Raw genomic sequence first — 21,852 nt, forward strand, 5'->3', positions numbered from 1 at the left:
TTAGGTGGATGCCGATGAGTAATCACTCCCTTATTCGTGCGTGAGAACTAATTCGATGGGTACCAACCCTGAGCCAAATTGTCCGTGTTCGCCTTGACTGATGATGATGATGTCTTCAGGCTTAATGGCACATGCAGCTGGCCTAGCATGAGCGCACCGTCACGCTCTTCTTCGTCTTCTACGTGGCGCTAATTCTGTTGTTCTTACCCGAGCAAAACCGTCTCTTGCATGTCCGCAGGTGGCCTAGCGCAAGCGCTCAGTGCCGCGGTACTGCCCGCTCATCGTCGTCTTCTCATCATCATCATTACCAGCCGATTACGCCCAATGAAGGGCAAAGGCCTCTCCCATGTTTCTCCAATTAACCCTGTCCTTTGCCGGCTGCGGCCACTGTATCCCCACAAACTTCTTAATTTCATCCGGCCAACTAACTTTCTCTTGCCCCGTGCTACGCTTGCCTTCTCTTGGAATCCACTCTGTTTCCTTAAGGACCAGCGGTTATCTTGCCTTTACGTTATATATCCTGACCAAGCCCGTTACATCCGTTGATTGTGAATAAGATGCCATTAACTCGCGTTTGTTCCCTCACACACTCTGCCCGCTTCCGGTCTCTTAACATTGCACCTATCAATTTTATTTCCATAGCTTGCTGCGTTGTCCTTGACTGAAGCTGAACACTTTTAGTTAGCATCCAGGTTTCTGTGCCATAGGTGAGTACCGGTAAGATACAGCTGTTTTATACCTTCCTCTTGGGGGTTATTGGCAAATTGCTGTTTATGATCCGAGCCTTAGCTAGAGTCAATTTTTGGGCGAAATAAAGCGCATAGGCATTTGGCGAGCTCAGCACGGCACAGCGGAAGAGGAAGGCCTCTTTACGAAGCTCGTACGTCAAGTTGATGTCCAAGAGGCACAAGCGCCTGTCTGCTCTTAACCTGGAGCCGCACACATGAACAGATTTGACCAATGAGGTGCTGGAACTCTTTTAGTTTGGCAACATTTAATCTGGCATCTAAGGAATCTGTGATTGCAGTGAATGCGGCACAGGTGATAAATGGTGCAACCAACGAATCTACTCCAGCGCAGGCTGAGATCGTGTCTCTTCCTCCCTTACGTCTTTTACATGAAACGAATCCGGTTTTTCTGAGCCGAGCAAAATCGTCTCTTGCGTGTCCGCAGCTGGCGTAGCGCGAGCGCTCTGTCCCGCGGCACTGCCCGTTGATTGTCATCTTCTACCTAGCAAAAATCCGTGCTTTCGGACTGATTTCAATGTAGTAAACATTTTCGGTAGTTTTTCATCCGCGCTTTACAATTGCGCGTAGAAAACTGCTTAAACGACCGTCAGTGTATATGCGCTCATCGATGCCGCATGAGCTCAACAATGATGCACAGATGACTCCACGTAAAGAAAGGAGCAATGTTTCGCCCTTGATTGCCATGAAAAAGGTTTTGAAAAATGCACGGCGCTTCGTTCCTTTTTCGTAATTAAGGGCGCTGTTGTGAGGAAGATAATAGCTGTACTAATAAAATCTCGCGGGGATTTGGTACGGTGCGGAAAATGTGAGAAGGTTCGCCAAGGAGACTCTGAAATAGCCATAATGATTTCTAACAAAGACATCGAATGTTGAACTTATCATCCATGTGACGGCTGTCAAGGCTCCGAGCTGCTAATTGCCTTTCTCTGTGTGTGAGAGAGAGAAAGAGAAGAAGTTTATAGCACGATGAAATTCTTCGAGCCCTTCTTTTTTTCACCGAAATGCGTTTTTTTTTTACTTTAAATAATCTTGTGTCGTTTTTCATCGATACATTTTTCAAAATTTAGGCTTGGCGCTAATATTTTGTCGTAATAGCCTATAGAAATTCCCTTGTTTAAGCCAATGCATGCTGGCCAATCCCCCATGTGGGTACGTGCATTGTTTTAAGAGGAAGGAGAAGAAGACCGAGATCCACGGTGCCAATTTCATTCACTACCTAGCAAAGCTACCGTTCCCTCCCACCAGCTCACAGACATGGTTGGTTGGCCTGAAATAAAATGGCACATACCCACTACGCGGGAGTGGCCAAGACACAGGCGGTGAACTGCTGGAAAGAGGAGCATTTATAGAGGAAAGGGAGTAGTACTAGGGTTTAGGCTGACATATTGAACGGCGCAACGACAGGGGACCTGTTAGCTGGGAGATCGAAGACGGGACGATGGCTGTTTGTTCAAATTCGAATGCAATGTATGTAATGGTTCAGTTTTGCACTGACTGAAATAGAGAAAAAATAATGAAATAAATTATTGAAAATTGAATTGAATTGAATCCAAACTTTATTTTACAAATGTGCATACAGTCTTTGGAATGCATACAGTGCATACAGGCATTTTCAAGCTATTTTCTTTAGCTTTTGGCCTGTGGCTCATCTAAGAGCCATTACAAAATAATAAATAATATAAACACATGCATACAACGGTGGCAGGTCGCATACGAGCACACTATAGAAAGAGTTTATAATATTTACGATTGAACGGATTGCTATACAGAGATGTAGTTTGAAACTAGAAAAAACAATTAAAACTGAACAAATGCATTTGAAGGTTATACACTGCTGGGTTGATGACAACAGAGATAAGGACACCGATACATAAACAAACTACAATATATGAAAAGAAGTTATGGAATATTATTTACAAAGTATACTTTTAAATCATGTCGTCGGAGGTTATACATGCTAAGCTGGTTAGATTCGTAGCTGTTTAGAACATTAGGTATAAGGAAATTAAGTGCTTGTTTACCATAATTAGTTCTAGCGCGTGGAAGTGTCCATTTTGCAGTTGATCGGGTTTGAACATACTTTTCTATGCGCTTTAACATTGCGATATTAAGCAAAAAATTACATATTGATGGTGAAGAAAATTTGAGATATTATAATAGGCGGTACTAAAGAAAAGCATTTACACGAATTACTTCATACTTAATAAACCATTCAGCCGTATGGGCAGTAAAACTGGCATCTGCGATAATCCTGATAGCTTTCTTTTGGAAAATTAGTATTTTCTGTAGAGAAACAAATAAACAGAAATAATAATAATAATAAAAAATGAAATAAAATGAACGCGAACCTTCTTCTTCATCCTTAAATAAAAAGGATGAAGAAGAAGAAGAATAAGAAGAAGAAGGTTATTTTTCAATACTGCTGATTATCAGCACTTAGCGTATAAATGGAACGTCCGTTCGTGTAACACCAGGCAGTGTGAGGTATCAATGACGCGACTGCGGTGCAGGATTCCCAGTTTAAATTTATACCTATGCAGATGTGGGTGGTCTCCAACAAACCTATGTGACTCATGCGGGGTCGTTGAATCTGTGGACCATTTCCTGCTCTACTGTCCAAAGTTCGCACTTCAGAGAAAGATTTACCTGGAGGTCCCTCTCTCCAGGTTAGGGCTCCCGTTATCTATGCCAGTGTTGTTATCGTTCGGAGCGAGCGCCAAAGGATTTGCTTTGAGTTCAATTTGTGGGAATCTACATGATTACATAATTGCAACTGGTTGGTTGATTTGCTAACTCCTTTAAAAGTCTCGGAGTTTTTTTTTGTTTTTTTTTAATTATTATTATTCTCTGCAAAATGTTCTTTGTTATTTCACTTCAAATATTCTTCTGTCGTTTTTCATGAATACATTTTTCAAAATTCACGTTTAATCCTATGAAAATTTTCTTATGTATACCACTACACCTTGGCCAATCCCCCCACGTGGGTATGTGCCATTATAAAGAGGTGACGATGAAGAAAAATTCACGTTTGGCTCCGATATTTTGTCTTAATCCTATGGAAATTTCCTTATTTATACTAAAATACCTTGGCCAATCCCCCCACGTGGGTATGTGCCATTATAAAGAGGTGAAGAAGAAGAAGAAGAATAAGAAGGAGGTTCGCGTCGCCGTCTCAAGTCTGTGAGCTGATGGGAGGGAACGGTTGTTTTGCTCGGTAGTGCATGAAATTGGCACCGTAGATTCGAAGACGACATATTAAGAATTAATAGCTACGAGACCGTTATCACTGCTCCGATATGAAGGAGACCCTACTAATGGTTTCATGGCATTCCGCCATGAGGCAGCTAATTAAAATCAGCATGTTTATGGGCTGGACGGCCCGGCACTTAACGCACCCAAAGCTCTTTTGGACACCGAGCGTAGTGAAGCGGCTGCGATTATTGGGCTGCTCCGCTCCGAAAGTTCAGCCGGAGCGTTTCATTGACTGAAGATTGGTGGCGAAATATAGGTTAAAGTTTAGTAGTAGAAGACCTTTATTCGGCCAAAATTTACAGGCCGAGCATGTCGACCGCCTGGGCAACCAGAAGACGCTGTTCTTCCTCCCTTTCAGTGCCAAACCAGTCGAGCCAGCTGGTGATGGATAAAGAAGGTGGGGCGTAGGAACCCGACTGCTGAGCAGCCGGGCAATAGAAGAGGCAATGGGCAAGGTCCGCATAGATACAGGGGCAGTTGGGACAGGAAGGGTCCGATCGATAGCGATAGAGAAAGAGGCGAGACGGGGTGATGACTGCATTCATTTGAACGTGCCGAAGAAGGCGAGCCTCCGGCACCGTGAGTGATGGATGAGGGGGAGGGTAAAGGCGTTTGTCGAGGCGGAGCTCAGACCTCTTTTATGGTGCGGCGAAGGGTGAGTCTCCCACCGTCCTCCGAGGGCTCGGGCCAGGGGATCAACGGTGCCCGGAAAAGTGTGTCACGGGCGAGCTGATGAGCCAGCTCATTGCCGTCAATCCCTGAATTCCCAGGGACCCAGCGGAGGGAAACGATGGAAGGCTGCAATGCGGAGAGCGCTCTTTCGACCTCCTGTTGAAGAGAAGGGGTTAGGGCGCGTTTCTGTATATGGTGCATAGCGGCTTATGAGTCTGAATAGACTGTGTACTCTTGGAGAGAAAGAAGGTAAAATGACTAGAGGGTATGCGATATGGCGAGAAGCTCGAGGAACAATGCGTCCGGAGGGCGTAGATACGGCCCGCTGGTGTGGGTTTCAGGAGCCGGGAGGTGGGGATGGTACAGGGCGTAACCGCAGGAACCTCGAGAAGCCATGAAGGAGGCATTCGTATAGGCTGCACCCTGGGTATCAAAGAGAGGGGAATGGTGCTGTGCGGCTGCATGACGAAGTCCGGCGTGCAGGATGGGGGACATGTTGGTTGGGAGGGAGAGGATTCCAAGATTGGGAGCCGGGGTGGGAATAGGAGAGGTAAACGGGGCACAGGGAATGGGCGAGATACCGCATCCTATTTACACGAGGCGTGATAAACGTGCGTGACAGGTGTTTTAAAGACCCGCCAGTCACTTGGATGTAGCCACCTGGTCAATAGCTGCTTTTACATCCAGCAAGATTTCGTTGTGCTTAGAGCGGTATTCTAGATAACACTGCTAGATCTAGAATAGCTAGATCCCACTGGTCACAGACAAAAAAGCATGCTTTATTTTCACACAAGGAAGAAAGAAGCAAAGAAAAAGGAGAAAAACACTCAAAAGCTGCGTGAGGCAGCGCTTGGGAGAGTAACCCGGCGGCAGCGGGGCTTCACTCGAGGATCTTCCTGATCTGGGCACTGAAGAGCTCGACGTTCTTGACGATGACGCGCACCTGGTTCTCGAAGGCCGAGAAGGCCGTCTGCATGGCCTCCTGCACCTGGCGACTGGTATCCTCCACCCAGGCCGACACCTGTGGGGGATGGACAAAGAGCAGTGTGATCCGGTGCTGCCTACTAACCCACAATACAGGGGAATCCAACGCTGTTTAAAGTCGAGTGAAGCGGTAAAGCAGGCAGGCCCTCTCAGGTCAAGAAAGAATAACAGCTTACCAGTACCTGTCAAGATCAAAGCAGATAACAGTTGCATCTTGCCAGTACTCACCTATGGGGCAGAAACACGCAGGCTAACGAAAATGCTTGAACGACTCTGAGAGCAACGAGCAATGCAAAGGAAAGTGACAGGTGTAACGCTAAGCGACAGGAAGATACCGCGGTGGGTTTGGAAAAAAATACGAGTTAAAGGATAGGCTCGCCGAAATCGAGAACAAGGAATGGGGATGGGCTGGGAATGTAATGCGAATGGAATGTAATTGATGGTCCCTTAGGGTAACAGTGTGGATTCCAAGGGAAGACAAGCGTAGCAGGGGGTGTCGGTGAGTCAGGTGGACGAATGAGATCAGGAAGTTGGAACGGAATCCAGCATCCACCGAAACCAAGGAGCATTCCGCGAAATTCAGAGGTCGTGAGTTCGGATCCCACCGGTGGCATATTTTTTCTTTTGCTTTTATTAATCTCCCACTGATAAATACATCATCATCATCACCATTAGCCTGACTACGACCACTGCAGGGCAAAGGCCTCTCCCATGTCTCTAATTAACCCTGTCCTTCGCCGGTTGCGGCCACCGTACTACAAATTAAAGAACTGCAAATTAAAAAAAAAAACTACATCCCTATGCTCTCTAGTTTCGGCGTTTGTTGGATTCCGTCCTATATAACGTAACGAGCTCCTCTGTTCCCTTCAATTGTAGGCTTAATAGTTTAACGAGGGCCTCGAATCCGGCAGCCTTGATGCGATGGGTAGCCTAAGAGGGTTCTCGCACAGCTTCCGGCCTCACCGTTCGACCACGTTCCTACTTGACACTCGCGGTAATGCAGGACGTACTACGTCTGCCGCTACTGCCGCTACGGAAGAGGGTGCAACTGGTGAACGCTTGAAGGTTCGCTTACACTACACATTTATACCTCCGAAAGCAGCAGATTGGAAAGCCGTCACCGTAGCTTTGTTGGTAGAGCACAGGACGCGAAATTCGAGGTCATGGGTTCGGATCCCACCGGTGGCATGTGGTTGTTTTTCTTCTGCTTTTATTAATCTCCCACTGATGAAAAACTAATTAAAAAAATACGTAATGTATGGTCCTTGGTTTCGGTTGCTGTTCGCTATCAACAGAGTAACTCAGCCATCCCCAGAATTCGTTCCAAATGAACTATAATTGGACTGCAAATCGAAAAAATATCAAGACTCCAATGCGCCACACCTTCCTAAAGTAAAAGCGAATGTGCTTATGCCTATCTGCGCTGTGTACTCAGGCTCCAAATATCTTTATCGACAACCAGCCCTGTTGCAACGAATTAACCAGTTAATTTTCTACTATCGGTTATTTTCGTTGTATATTGTCACGTTTTCACTAAGAATGGCCACAATTTAAGCTTGGGCTTGAAAGCTAGCTTAAAATATGGGTTGCAAAACCTTTGTGCGCATGGTTTGCTTAACTTGCTGTCATGCAACGCCGCCGTTCTTTCACAGAATTCAGAAATGCACACATTTCTTTTTTATTACAGCTTTAGATTATAAGGAATCCTCCGAAGCGGCGCGGCTTAGCGATAATTGCGAGAAGTCGTCTAAATACCCATCCGGCGTGGGGCATCGGACTACCGGTCTGGTTTCTACTCGTTCAAAGGTTTTCGCACCAGAAATGCTGCCATCGCCACCTTGATCGCGGTGACGACGGTTATCGGACAAGGATACCACTGTACGACTAAATACACGGAGAGAAAGAATTCAAGGACGCGAGTATATGACGCGCAAGCTCATGTTTGCGCGTGGCAAATGACGTCACTCGACATAGTCTAAGGCCCGCGTGTACTTGTGGCACACGCACAACACCACGCACAACAGCTCAGCGCACAACACCTCGCATAATAATGCAGACTAGCTGTTTATTCACGCTATCTCTGGTGCTGCGGATAGCCGTATTTCTTTGTCTAAAAGGAGACAAGGGGTGGTGGGCAATCGCGGAGGGCAACGTGAAGGTAAGTGAGGACACACGTGTCCGCAGGAATAGGCAACTAAGCCTTTTTGGCAGCATCCTGCCGCAACTTGACACGTCTGATAAGTACAGACAGCCCACTCTCTACGTCGCTGAAACTTCACAGCAATGGAAAGAAAAATGAAATACTTCGAAGGAAGCAACAGTAGGCTATGCATGATGCTCCATGAAGATATTTTAAAGCAAAGCAACCAATTTTGTGGAATAAATTAAATGCTGCAATGCGTTCCAAGATATACCGGTTTAACGGGCGCCTCCTGCACACGCCCTGTGAGGAGGGAGAGGCTAGGCGGGATGACTGCGCGTGGGCAGAATGCGTCCGGTAAACTGGTATGCGTCTTCACGGTATGCTAAAAGCGTCTAATGTGTCGTGTCCTTCTCACAGCGGGGAGCAGAAATGCCCGTCCTTCTGCCTATTTACACTTTCGCCGCTTGTCCATGAGGCGCGGTCAAGCACCGCGGCGAGGCTGCAGCGTTTCCTTCACTTTTTGCGCACTCAGTCAGTCGTCTACCCAGGAAAACGTTCGCGCCGTCCAGGGTACCGTTAGCCCAAGTGGACGCTATACAATGGAGTCTGCACGCGAGACGAACGTTCGTCTTTCCTATCACGCACGACGCTAGTGAGGTTTGCTTGTTTTCCGTCGCGCGGCTTATCTGGGAGTCCGTTTTAATTTCGGTTGAGTGGCGCTACCTTGAGAGGAGCCCCTCTATGCGGGCTTGAATACAACTTGGGCGTCTGCCTGTCTGACGAGGCGTACGAAAGCGCCGGGGCAGAGACTGCAGGGAGTTAGGCGCATTAAGCTCGTTCTGTGAGAATGTGCGGCATGTGCATCCTTCCTTCTGCAGGAGGAAAGGTGGTGCTGCGGGCGCAGAGTTATTTGCACAAGACCGCGCTGTCGTCCCGGAACTGCCCGAGGAGCGCAGGCAAAGGAATGGGCAGAGAAAAAACGGGCGACCTATAATGCTTACTGGCTAACGCTACTAAACTGTTATGCACGCTATGGGCGATGAGGCACACCTTCATGGACAACAGCGAATAACCTTCGACTAGCTGGGGTTCTTTAACATGCCCTGAGAAGTCTGTTAAAGTTTACTATAAGGCGCTGAAATTAATTTGTTTTAGGAAAGCCAGCGAGGCTTAAGCGCAAGAACAGGGCTATCTAATAGTACCTGAAATCATGTGGGCGGGTGGGGACGTTTTTTTGGTAGGCAGTAAATATGTAAAATTAATCATCGAATGCTGCCAACATGCTCTTGTGACCACTGAGAGCGTTATCACTCGCACAGTTAAATTTCCGCAAATTGGAGGTAGTTTCGGCGTTTCCGAAATGTCAGAAGACTTTTAACTGCAGAACAGCATTCTGGTATTGTTTTATTATAGAAATAGGCTTTGCTTCGCATAACGTAACTAGTAACATCAGAATTAATGCCTAACGCGTGTGTATAGATTATCCAAAGGATGTTCAGCAGCTGTCATCATTGGAATCGAGCTCGGAGTAGGTTTATTAGCAGGGGCATCAAAGTGGCCGTGATGTAGCACCATGCTTAAGTAAGCACATTCATAATACATGAAAAAGAACACTCTGCGCTGAGTTCACGTTTCCATACAAGCTTCAGTTCGGCAAGGAACTTCGTGTGTACAATAAGTACAGGCACGAGCAGCACAAAATGGTACGCTTAGTATCTGCTTAGATATTCAAGTCGAAAGTGGCAATAAACGGGTTTTATGTGAAAAAGCAATCGCTCTGAAAAAAAAAAAATCATGCCTTTCATCTATACTTGAGGAATAACCACTGACTGCAGGCAAATTTATTTGCTTTCGCAATCTGCACGCCAATTTCTGATCGGTCAACAGCGTCATTCTTCCCCCGGATGCTTCGGTCTCGGTCGATTAGTGCGTTGCCCCACCAATACAGAATTGACTAGCAGTTTTTTTTTTCTGCCACCATGACTAGTGCCACTCCAGCTGTGGACTCCATAGCTCGACTCACACCGATGCGGCTACGTTGTGGTGCATATGGCCGGCGTCATCGCATAAGGAGCAAAATTCTCGGACCTCTTTGCAAATTGGGACAATCCTCACTGGTCGACGTCTCGGCTATATGGCACGTTGGGCTGAAGGCACGATTCTGGAATTCCACCGGCGCAGCCCAGTCACGGACAGTTAGTTAACATGGGCGGAAGACCTTTGATAATTTGGGCCCTGTTTCAGGGGCTACGGCCATAGCTTCCACCACGCTATCACAGCTTCGTGAGACACACAAAAACCTCGTTAGTTCGACCACCGTTAGTTCGAAAAATTCACTATTAGGACATCCCATGTGGTTTGGTCAAGACATCGGTAGTATTGTATGACGCGGAGATGTAATCAATACGGAGGAATTTGGCCACGCTTCCTTTAACTGGTACAAGCAGGTAGAGCTAGCATGTGCATAGGGCTCCGGAGATGGGGGGATGACTGAATGAGCGACTTCGAACTATAAGCACTATTGCACGAAAGGTCGCGTTTTCACCACCACCACCATATGTCTAGAAAGTATGAATGGGTGCTCTTTTTTTTGCGGATGTGTTTCGCCATTTTCTTTTTCTTTTCGCATCGTGCGCGCCCAAGTTGCAGTCAAGGTATCGAGATAGTAACCGTTTTAAACTGCGTCGCGTGCGTGTACACTTAGGGCGCGTTGTTTTTGTTCGTGTGTGTGTGCCAGGCATTTATTCCCTGAATGTCCTAGAAGACAGATGTGTTGATTAATCCTACACAGCTTTACACCATTCGGCAAAACTGTGAATAATAGTTACTACCACGCAAGGTTCTCGCGCTAAGCAATCAATAATTACATTTTTTTTCAGGAAATAAACGATGCTGGTGTGAGGCACTTTGTATGATTTCTTCGTACTTCTTTTATGATCATTTGAAAAATCCGAATTAAGTGGGTGTACCAAATGGGGGGGACTAACCTGTGCTCGTGTATGTAGAGGTGAGACGCTACCAAGACCGACTCAAGAAAACAAGGAAAAGGGGCACAAATACAAAGCAAGAAGGCGTTTAACACAAAGTAATCTACTTTCCTTGCTTGACATAAACAATACGCTCTGCCATGTTAGAAGACAAAGTACGTTCAGAGGCCGGTTGGTGCAGCTAGCCTTTCAAGGAGGAAAAACTGCGCTACAGGATGGTACATAGGAGAGTTAACAGGTCTGTTCCCTTCCTATGTCCTGCCTTGTAGAGCAGTTTTCTTCTTGAATTAATAATAGACCCCAAGGAAACCTCGCCATGAACGGTCAGAAAGGGAACAGCCCTGCCCTCATTGGGGGCCAGTCCGAGACCAATCTCGTCGCACCTGCTCAAGGTCCGTCCGGCGGTCAGGCTCGGCCTGCGCCGCGGCGGCGAGCTGCTCCAGCAGCGCCGAGCACGTCTTGGTCCACTCCATGGTGACGGCCTTGTGCAGGGGCGACACGAGGTCCATGTAGAAGCGCAGTCCGCTGCCGATGCGCGCCGCGTCCTCCCCTTCCTGCAGGGTCATGCAGTACAGGGCCCGGTTGGCGCCCAGGCTGGCGCACTGCTCATGCACGTTCTCCAGGTAGGCGGCCCAGGTGCCGCGCACCTCGGTCTCCAGCTCGCGGCAGTCGTAGCTCAGCTGACGGCGCTCGAACTGGACGACAAAGTTGCAACCCATGAGTTAGCAGGGGCGAAACATGGCTTACTCGACCAGTTAATGGATACACGAGACCAAAGAGTGACTTAGCGGACCTGTTTGTACATATTAAGCTGGGATAAAGCCAGCGGTAGAAAGGAAATCGTGCACCACCAGAGGACTACAGAAGGAAAAAATTACGAGGAACTTTAGCGGCTAAAGTTGTGAAAGGCGGAAGCATGAGTGCTGCATTAGGCTACGCGATTGTTCACTTTACATTCTGTTGGTGCATAAATTAACTGCGAATTAATGACGCTTAACCTTTGCCTTTAGGAGTGGAACGCGACAGCGTGTTGTAGCGCTGCCAGGCAGTCCACGGAACGCCACCATTCGTTCGGCGCAATTCGTTGCCCTTTGAATGCAACGCTTTTTGAGGAAAGGTTCTACGCCTTGCTCGTCGGTAAATTGGTTTTTGAGGAAAGGAAACGTATCTGTCTCTCATATTTCGGTGGACACCTAAACCTCGCCGTAACGGGAAGGGTGGAAGATGGGAGTGAACGAAGACACCGTATTCACTAGACGCGCCTTTGTTCATTCTAAACCATCGAGCTGGCATGGCGGAGTGGTAGCGTGCTCGTCTCGCACTCCGGAGACCGGGGTTCGATTCCCGAGCTCGGCCAATTGCCTTCTCAGTTTTATTTATTTATCTGGTCTGACTAGAAAGGTTAATTAGGCTAATTGGTTAAGTAAGTCCCACTAACTTGGAGCATCACTATACGATCCCTTTAAGATCCCTTTTACTAGCCAAAGTACAATTGGCCCCGTTTGAAATTCGCGCACTGTGACGTCACGACCGTTTCGACCAACTGAAAAGCGTGACATTTCTGTCGACAACTTGTGCTTACAACGATGAGGCATTAAAGGCTCCCGCCTTAAAAAGCTGGCACATGGTGGTTTTAATTGTTCTGACAAATGCTTCCACAGAGCAAGAGGCATTGCTACAACGCACATGCACGCACGCACCCATGCACGCACGCACGCTCACACCACGAAACGAGCCATCAGCGTGCCCAGCAATGCGTGTAGTCGACCTACGCTTACAGAACGCCGGTAAAGATAAACAATCTTTGGGAGGCAACCTACTGTTTTAAGGGCCTAGCAGAGCTAGGCCCTTAAAAAGTAGCATACATGCAGCGGATTGCTATTCCTAACTAATACGTATAATAATACTACCGTAGTCACTATTATCTGTCATACTGTGTGTCTTAACTCTGCTGCCGGGATTAAACCGTATGCACCGCATCAAAGAAGCTACTCCCTCGTTGCAAGTCACCCACCCGTCTGAGTGAGACAAAGCACACACAAAGGAAAGTGTCCATCGCCTGTCACGTTAGGCTTGTGCACTGCTTTTGCATTTTCACACAAAACCTATACCCGCTGGCTTTAGGCCAGTGATTGGCCGCCTAAAGAATGACGCATTCTTGGAAAAGGAAGTAGCACAAGTTTGAAGGCACTTGAGAAATTATTAAGTATTTTTATGTCGTCACTACAAGACTGGTTATGTGAAAACTGCAAATTTTTTGTAAGTTTGTTAAAGATGGGAATAGCGATGCAGAACTACAGGAAATTCATTACAATAATGAATTTTGGACGCTTTTATGACGCACTATCTTTTCCCTTCGGATGGGTCACCTATATTCTATTGTGTACAATCTAACATCTGTACGTGAATAAAGTGTCCGTGAAACGTTTCTACGACCTAGTGTCTGCTTTTTAGTCGTATAGTTGTGCACTTAGGGCATCTACGAAGCTACCTATGTTCTCAACAGCGAAAATGACACTCCTACTGCTTACAATAATTTTAGAGGTTCGCGGGTGTCGTAAAAGCCCTACTACGCGGCTCAAAATATACTCTGTGGCCTCAGAACTTAACACGCGCCCTGTACATGCGACCCAAGGGTGCAGAGGCTACATGCATAATAATTATGGCGCGCCACTGTACTGCGTGCAGTGAAATGAAGTGGCCCCTTCAAGAACGACCACGTAGCCTATGCTGTTGAGCCGGAAAGACGAAGCGGTCGCGGCTCACCTCTTTCTGGATGGAGAAGATGGCGCGGAAAACGGTGTTGCCCGTCTCGAAGACGAACAGCGTCATGAGCGAGGAGACGTCCCCGGTGAGCTGCTCGTCGACGAACACGCTCAGCAGGTTCGGCTGCAGCGCCTCCGGCCGATGCTCCGAGGGGAACCGGAGTGTGCGCGCCCACTGCCACAGGCCGATCTCGCGGTCCATGCGCTCATGAGCCTCGATGGAGGCGCGCAGCACGGTCACGTTGGCGTCCTGCAGCCGGGACTGCCAGTCCTCGGAGAGACCCTGCGCCACACCCAGGGGGGAAGGAGAACGGTATGGCATCTGGGGCTTTGCTTCCTGGCTGGAGCTGTACGTGAGCTTTGAGAGACGCCGTAGTGGAAGGCAATAAGATCAGTAAATTTCTTAGCGTTCACGGACACCGCAATGTCATTTTTGCCGCCAACGAATTGCGGCTATCGCGGAAAAGACCGGATCTCGCGACATACGGCTCAACAGTCGAACGCCATAGTCGCCGCAGCGGATCAGTACACCGGTCGCTGTCGCGGTAGTATTTCGACAACGCGAACTCCCGCTTCGGCATCTTGGTTCGAGGATGTGTGATCGAGGCTGGTCTGGACGAAGTGGAGAGCGAAGTGAAGGTTCTAAAAATATGCAGTCTGTAGCCTAGGAGGGACCATTGTCGTGGCATGGGGGATAGCAGATGATAGTAGATAGCTGACAGCAGCTGAGCTATCGGTGGGGCGTTTTGGCCGGGGTTTGGGGAAAAAACGGCTTTTGTTAACGTCTTAATTACCTGCGAAAGAGTGCCTGCAAACACGCTTTTTGATGTCTAGAGTAGCCGCAAAATACTGAGTTTTTCTATGACCATGAATGACATAGTAAGTGGACGATTTCTTACAAAGCGCTGAAGCTTATAACGCTTGGCTGCTGAACATTTATGAGATACCTGGTTGAAAAATGGCATCGTTATAGTCATATAGTCGCAGTTTATAGAACGGAGCGAAATTTTCTTCGCACCCCTACAGCATGAAAATTCTGAAGGATGCCATTCTGGTCCACGCATAGCCTGCTGCTCTGAAAGTCAAGACAAGGAGTTCGGCATTCGTTGGCAATACTGAGCGTACGCTCTTGTGTCTTCCGGCCGCCGGCCTTTTTATGGCTGTCTTTTCTTCGCTCGTCGAAATGCGAACCCCCAGCTGAGCATATTGACGGACTGTGGAACTCAGACGGCAGCTAGACCCGCGCACTCGATAGCACCCGTACCTGGCACCTGTTGAGAAAACGGAGGAAGTACTTGGCCAGGTAGAACTCGCTCCTCCACCAAGTGTCTCGAAGCTTCAGGCAAGCCGACACGATGCGACAGAACAGGTACTGCTCCGACAGGCCTTGCGGCACCGTGCGCCCTGGTTCACCCATGTCCAGGAGCACCAGCGAGCCCCAGGTCATGGCCACTCGGCGGAGCTGAGAAACGGCGGCCTCCACAGTGTCCGCGTAGAGCTGAACCTGTGGAACCGCACGCAGGTAGGCATCAAGGGGCGCTTCAGTGAACTGCCAGCTATGAAATACTCGGGGGCTCGTGTAAATAGATCCGGGGGCCTTACTAGGAATCATGCAGGAAAAAGTTCACTTTCGAATTTCCATGTGAGCTGTCTAGACACCAAGCAGCTGTGGATTATTGTAATATATAGTTACCAACACACTGGTGGAAATAGTTTAATACTGAAATGCGTAACAAAAGCTTCCTTTTAAAATTTGTCCTGCACTCGCACCAAGAGGTTAATATTGCCATGGAAACCAATGCGGTGCATTTTTTCAAAGTAATTGCAGAAAACTACAAGCGTCTCGATGGAGGGTCAGCAGATATATATTTATGGTGCAATCTGACTCTATCCGAAAGATTGCGTTCATAAATAACTTGATCACGAAGACTGGAACCTCGAGAGCCGCTGGCGACGAGCAGACCCGTCCAGATTAAAGGAAATGACGGATACAGTAGTACTTGAGGAGAAAACAATGCACTTTACGAATAACCGGTGGCGTTTTAGGGCTACAGAGTCCGTACTAAGAGAACGAAAAAGTGAGCATGGGCTTCAAGCCCGCGGCAGGCGCGAGACAGGCTAATATCGACATCCATTGGCAATTCCTTAGTCTTGCCCACATAACGGGCCAGCAATGATGGCACGTCTACACGGACTCATAAAGAGAACTCAGTGGCAGAATACCTGGATCCGGCGGGCGAGGTCCAGGTCGGTGGACTTGTCGCGTACGTCCTGAAGCTTGGTGGCGACGAGTACGCCAAGGGAGCCGATGTGGCGCATGTACGAGTCGTAGACGCGTGTGGCGTGCGCCACGTATGCCTCTACCAGCGCAGGATCCAGGCGTTCCCGCTTTGTCTCGGGGCCCCCCGAGGCCACCACCATGGGGTGTGGCTCACTGGCCATGCGTGCCAGGAGGTCCTGCAGGAACTTGTGCGAGTAGTAGCCATCCACCGGTTGGTAACTGCTGTCGTCCGCCAGGCTGCTGCGTGACGGGGACAGACGGTGTGGCGTCCACTTTTTTCCGATGCTACACAATAGCCCCTGAGGCACGACTGCCGGCGGATATAGGGGGCCTGTCAGCAAGATGCGCTCGACTTGTTTTCCGACCGTTATGTCTGGACAACAACGCCAGATTTCGTTCCCGATGAGCCGCATAATGCTATGGCATCCATAAAAATTCACTTTAAGTGAGTCATTGCTTGGTGACTGAAGAGCTCGGAAGCTGTCTACTGCAACGCTTGGGCTGTGTTGTAGAGCGCACGAAGCGAGCAGTGAAGGAATAAGGAGCCAATTTAGAGGGTAGCCAGAGAGAACAAATTTCAGTGAATTGTGGCGGTTAAAGAAAGAAAATGCGTTAATGTGACTTTGGCCCTTCTCTTCAGAGCGAAAAACGAGCTTTAGTACCACAGGTCGCTGCGTCTTGAAATAAAAAAAAAATGCGTCTAATATCTGCCTCCGCTGCAGCAGAAAAAGGGAAAAGCACTTTGAAAGAAGTCTGCATGCTATAGGTCAGAGCGTACTTATCATCGGACTCGACGTAGCTTTCGTCGTCATCTTCTTCAACAGTGTACTCCTCCTGATCGACTGCGCAAAACCAAGAAAGCAAAGGGCAGGCAGCATCAGTGACCAGTATTAAACTGCTTGTGCTGCCTACATAATATTATATCGACGCAGTAGAGAAGCGCATCGTTCCTTCCCGAACATACCCAACTATTCTGGTCAAAAGCATTTTTGAACGGGGAAAAGTTAGGTTAATTTTTTCATATATTGTAAGACTTCACTATAACAATCACGATATCCGCAGAACTCCTGTTGGCAGGCTTCCATTTTTTTTCTATTAACGTTTTTGCTATCGTCAAATTGGTTCCCCCGTTGGTTTTCTATGACACTCCTAACTGCTCGATGCGATCAATGGAAAAACTTTAAAAGATAGTTTTTGCTACCTGCCGGAAGAATGGATAATTCCTGCGATATTTATCTGCTAGTACCTCGCAGTTTTTCAATATTCAAAATTTTTCCCCAAGAATCTTGGACACGATGTAATAACAGTCGAAGACTGCAGCTCCACCAGGCAATGAGCGCAGCAACAATGCATGACAGCTTTTTTGCTCTAGGTTCTGGTGTTCGGTGTTTTTAAGAATAAACTTACATCAGTATATAACCTCCACTGTCTAAATTCCGTAAACCACCGTAGAGATGTGAGCTGCTTTCAGCCTTAAAGGAATACCGACTACAATTTTTGTTCTTAGTCAAAATCGATGACATGAAATGTCTTGGCCTCACTGCGGTTTGTTCGGCAGAAAACACCCAGTTATTGCTGAGAAAATTGCATTTAAATATCGGAGTAATTTTTCCCGCCACACGATTCAAACGGGTGGCGCCAAGACCGAAAGGGACTCCGTGATCAACATTTCGAATGAAAGGCTTTGTCGCCTAGGCTCATGGAGCAGCTTAAAAAAACGGCCTGGTCGTCATCGTTGTTTGCTTCTGAAAACGACCTGTGGAGGTTAATAGCCGATCTTTTCTAGTTCATAAAAACTCCGCCTTCAGTGAAAGCAGACTGCCATTAGGACGCTGTAATCTATTCATACAAACCAGCTTCATTTTGTCCTAAGCATAGCTTTAATTAAGATATAGCGGCTGTCGCCTCGAAAAGTAATCAAGGCTTTAAAAGGAAGACAGCGTTATTGCAGAGGTAAACTAACTGAGTGCTGTTGAGAATCGCGGGGCCTAGTGCACAGTATTTTAAGGTGAAAGCCTTCAATGTCTCATACTGTCGTGACCAAGGAATGTTAGCAATGTTAAACCTGACGACGCGCCTTCTGCTGGAATCGCTGTTCATCCAAACAACACAAGCAACATTAAAAAAGAACGCTGGCCCCATGCCAGGCATCTACGCCCGATCTTTACGTCACATTCTCCGGATATAAATTCGCCACCGCTCTTGTCCTGCTCACTGTGAACAAGAAACCCGTACGGGTTTCGAAACGTCTTTCTTTTTTCGACTATGGTCAGTGACTGCTACTTCACTTCATTGCATCACCATGCCTGACCAGACGGATTTCCGTCGAACTCTTGACTACATGAACAGAGCCTTAAGGGAAGGGATAAATGAAGTAGTGAAAAAAAGAAAGGAAGAAGGAGGAAATTGTAAACTTAAAATTTGGTTTTTGAAGAAAGGTGATAGCGCACTGCCTGTCTCACATATCGGCGGACACCTCAACACGCGCCTTAACGGAAGGGATAAAGGAGGTAATGAGAGAAGATGTGTCACGTGGCTGCCACACCTCCCCCACTCCTCCACTGGAAGGTCAAATTACGACGCTGATTACCATGGCTTGACTACGCCATGGTCATCCATGGCTGAAATTTTCGCGCCAAGGTACCATGCACGTAGCTTGCTTTACTATCCCTGAAAGAAAACCTCGCGAAATACGAAAGCGCACCGCGTGACAGTTTCCGGCACATATCTCTAGAGAAAAACGCTCTAGAGAAACGCACACTTCGTTCTTTGATTCGTGTAACTGGGACGCTGAAGCAGCACCGCTTTCATGTGATAGTTTTTCTATTTTTTAAGGCCGGTAAGAAAATCTAAATAAATAGTACCTCGAGTGCAAGCTTTTCAGTCGGCTATTTGTCAACGCGATCTGCAACTTCCGCGCTGACGCTGTTCCTGACATCAGTTAAAAAAAATTAGCTAATTAGTCATAACAAAGTAATTAAGCTTCCAGAACGAAAAAGTACTGTCGACTAGGCCGTGAGACTCTCAACAGAGCTCATTTGGTTCAACTCACATGGGACACTACTTTTTTACAATCACGGTTATTTTTTGCTGGGGCACTCGATATAGTTATGTATATATTCACAAAGTACAGCATTTGTCAAAGGTCAAGAACCCACACGGTTTACCTTTAAAGAGTTGAGACGGAGCACTGGCGACGCTTAAGGAGACCCGAAGTGTAACCCAGAAGCCAACCTTCGATTTTTTTTAATACTTAACAAAGGCTGCACTGAAGCAAGGAGATATTATAAAATTGCTGGAAGAGAGCGAAGGAGTTCAAGAGGAAAACTAGATATCGTAATGGGTTCTAAGAAACGCAGATACCAAATTGATTATGAGCAAGGCGACACTGTCGGCTCCCTTATTACTGTTCGCCCGCTGCTCTTCTAGTGTACATTAATTCATGCTTACTCCGCTTCCGCTGAATAGAAAAGAAAATTCTTTCCAAAGTTGTTGAATTGCACCTCTGTGTGCTCCCAGTGAAGCGCTGCAGAGCGAACGCGCGCTCATCGACAGGTAATCCGTCTCCGAGACACTCTTCGAGAGTGCGAGAAGCATGACTTGTCTCTTAGAGTGTCTTCTCAAATACTAACACTGCGTTGTTTGCTCTGAGATATGTCGCACTCTTGCGATGCAGCGCTTCATTCAATGCGTGTCACACGACGCTTGCGCGATAGGTATCGGCAAAAGGCGACAAGCGTCCTCCAGGGCTGGTATTAGGCACCATGTTCTTTCGCACACATGCAGACTTGTGGTAATTCGCCTTCTATTAGCGCTAGTAAGCGAATGGGCCATGCAGCGGGTTTCCTTATCCTAAGGGTAATGTGGTGCGCAGCCCAGTTCGATATGCCCACGTTTCTTTCCTATTTAGCATCTGTGATACCGCGATTGGGTGCGCCCATTAATGAAGGCATGCTCGTTACCGGTTGCGTCATTTGATGCCATGTAGTGCGTACCGCATCTGTTCGCACCACGCGACCGTATCTGGCTATGTTGATGACAGAAGCTATGACGGTGGAGCTAAAATCTACTGAGGGTCACAGCTTGATGTCAAGAGTATTTCACAAGTTCCAAATGCACAACCTAAGCTTTAAGTGATTTTTGTACTGCGCGTTAAAGAGCGCTGGTCACATACTTCTGAATTTGCAGAGTGGGGCAGTTGATAAGAATGCGACCAAGAACATTACAAGAAATAAGGTTTACTGCCACAGATGCACCCCATATCTCTCGCCGTGCAACCGTACAGCGTGAACGAAATACTGCACAATAGTGGGGCTGTATTTGCGTCGTAGAGTAATGGATATCTGTGAACAGCGGCAAACTTGCATGGGATAAAAATATGACAAGACGATTTAGGCATGTTGTGCCAAATGCGCTACGCAATAGTCGTTGTGCTTAGTTCGAAATTGATCGGCGAAATCGGTGATTAGGGGCATAATGCCCATATAAGCGGTCATTCTCCTGACATTCACAGATCCCTGGGAGTCCTGATACCGCTCTTGGCGCAGCGGTGCAGGGACGCTCCACTGCCCTGCGATGGCAGGTGCTGCAACCGTTGGGAGAGACCCAGGATGCTCTTTCCGAGCACCTGTCGTCACTAATCATTAAGTGCCACCTGCCACGGTAGGCAGTTCGTTCACTATCCGGGTGGACAGGTTGTGATGACTCCACAAGGGCACGCGACCTATGTGGCACACCTGCCACCCAGCTTTTCAAGGTCGCAGAGGGGCCGGACAAACATCTGCGAGATGGGCTAGGGTTCATACCCAGTAATTCTGGACAAAAGCATTTTTCAACGGGAAACTTATGAAGGCGATTTTTTCATGTATTGTAAGATTTCACTATAACAGTCTACATACCTGCAGATTACTCGACGGCTATCTTGTAATTTTTTCTATTAACGAATTTGCTATTGCGAAAAGCGTTTGCCCTTGGTTTTCTATGACAGTCTTAGAAGTGAAGGTCACCTCAGTAAGAGAGGCTGCCATCGAAATTCAATGTTCTGCGCGCCCTTGTCAAGTATTCCTGTTAACTGTTACATGTTGACTGTTAACTGTTCGATGCGATCATTGGGAACACTTTAAAATAAACCTTTCGCTACATATCAGAAGAATGGACCGTTACCTTCGATATTCCCACAACAGTATCTTACAATATTCCAATATTCAAAATTTTTCTCCAAGAAAGCTGGACTTGGAGGGATCTAGTGCTGGTGCAATAAAAACAAAAGCCTAATTTTAGGAGCACAGAAAAGATGACGAGCGCTTTAGGTGAAAAAAAATAAAATTATAAAAGGTTGCTGGAAGAAAATGAAATAACTATGTTGCTAATTTTTTTATGTCACCGGATACACTTCATATACAGCTTTAGCAGACCGTCTTCCCTGACTGCTCCCTTCAGCAGACATGAACGCCGGCTCAATTTCGCATGCGCAGTGCGTTCAGCTCGTAGTAGGTGCCTTGAATTTGCTGCCGATAATTTATTTAAATTCCGCCGACAAATAAAACTCCCATCCAGGACAAAACGGGACAGAATGCCGACCTTTTCGAACGGTATATACTTTGGCAACGAAATGAGACCGTGGTGTGTAGCACAAAGATCGCAGTGCAGTATGAAGGAAATCCCCTTCCATACATCGCCAATGGAGCGTCGTTACTGAATACTTGCGATTTCGCTTAGATACACGCACCCATTTGTGCTCCATCGTGAGCGCAGGGAATGCTTAAGGAGGACGCGCAGAGCATTTCAGTTTCGATGGCAGCACCTCTTATTGAGGTGACCTTAACTTAGAGAAAGCAGTACGGGCGCGAGGTTCGAGAAAAAAAAAATCTTATCGCTTCATCGTAGGTCACGAGAGAAAGTAGTCGACAGCGAAACACAGCGGAATCACAAATAAAGGGAAAACGCAGCTGCCTGAGTTGCGTTCACAAGGAAGACGCCATCAGTCTAGCCTGCGTGGGAAAAGATTCAAGGTCCCCGT

The 21,852-nt window shown here is 47.4% G+C and overlaps 1 protein-coding gene across 5 annotated transcripts in view; it reads right to left on the reverse strand.

Annotated features, from left to right (window-relative positions):
• Positions 1-5,431: 5,431 nt before the first annotated feature.
• LOC149361861 (uncharacterized) overlaps positions 5,432-21,852 on the reverse strand; it is a 31,973-nt gene continuing 15,552 nt past the window's right edge. For 3 of the 5 annotated variants that reach the window (XM_089572854.1, XM_089572852.1, XM_089572856.1), the window contains 6 exons: positions 16,612-16,675; positions 15,776-16,073; positions 14,817-15,056; positions 13,554-13,835; positions 11,171-11,482; positions 5,432-5,694 (listed from right to left, as the gene is read on the reverse strand). In XM_089572854.1, coding sequence (XP_089428980.1) covers positions 5,554-5,694; positions 11,171-11,482; positions 13,554-13,835; positions 14,817-15,056; positions 15,776-16,073; positions 16,612-16,675 — 1,337 coding nt within the window. In that variant the 3' untranslated portion in view covers positions 5,432-5,553. The remainder of the gene's footprint in view (positions 5,695-11,170; positions 11,483-13,553; positions 13,836-14,816; positions 15,057-15,775; positions 16,074-16,611; positions 16,676-21,852) is intronic. The other 2 variants (XM_089572855.1, XM_089572853.1) reach the window with 1 other exon arrangement.

The sequence above is a fragment of the Amblyomma mixtum genome, chromosome 2, assembly GCF_055824585.1.
Source record: "Amblyomma mixtum isolate Tamu chromosome 2, ASM5582458v1, whole genome shotgun sequence".
NCBI classification, from domain to species: domain Eukaryota; kingdom Metazoa; phylum Arthropoda; class Arachnida; order Ixodida; family Ixodidae; genus Amblyomma; species Amblyomma mixtum.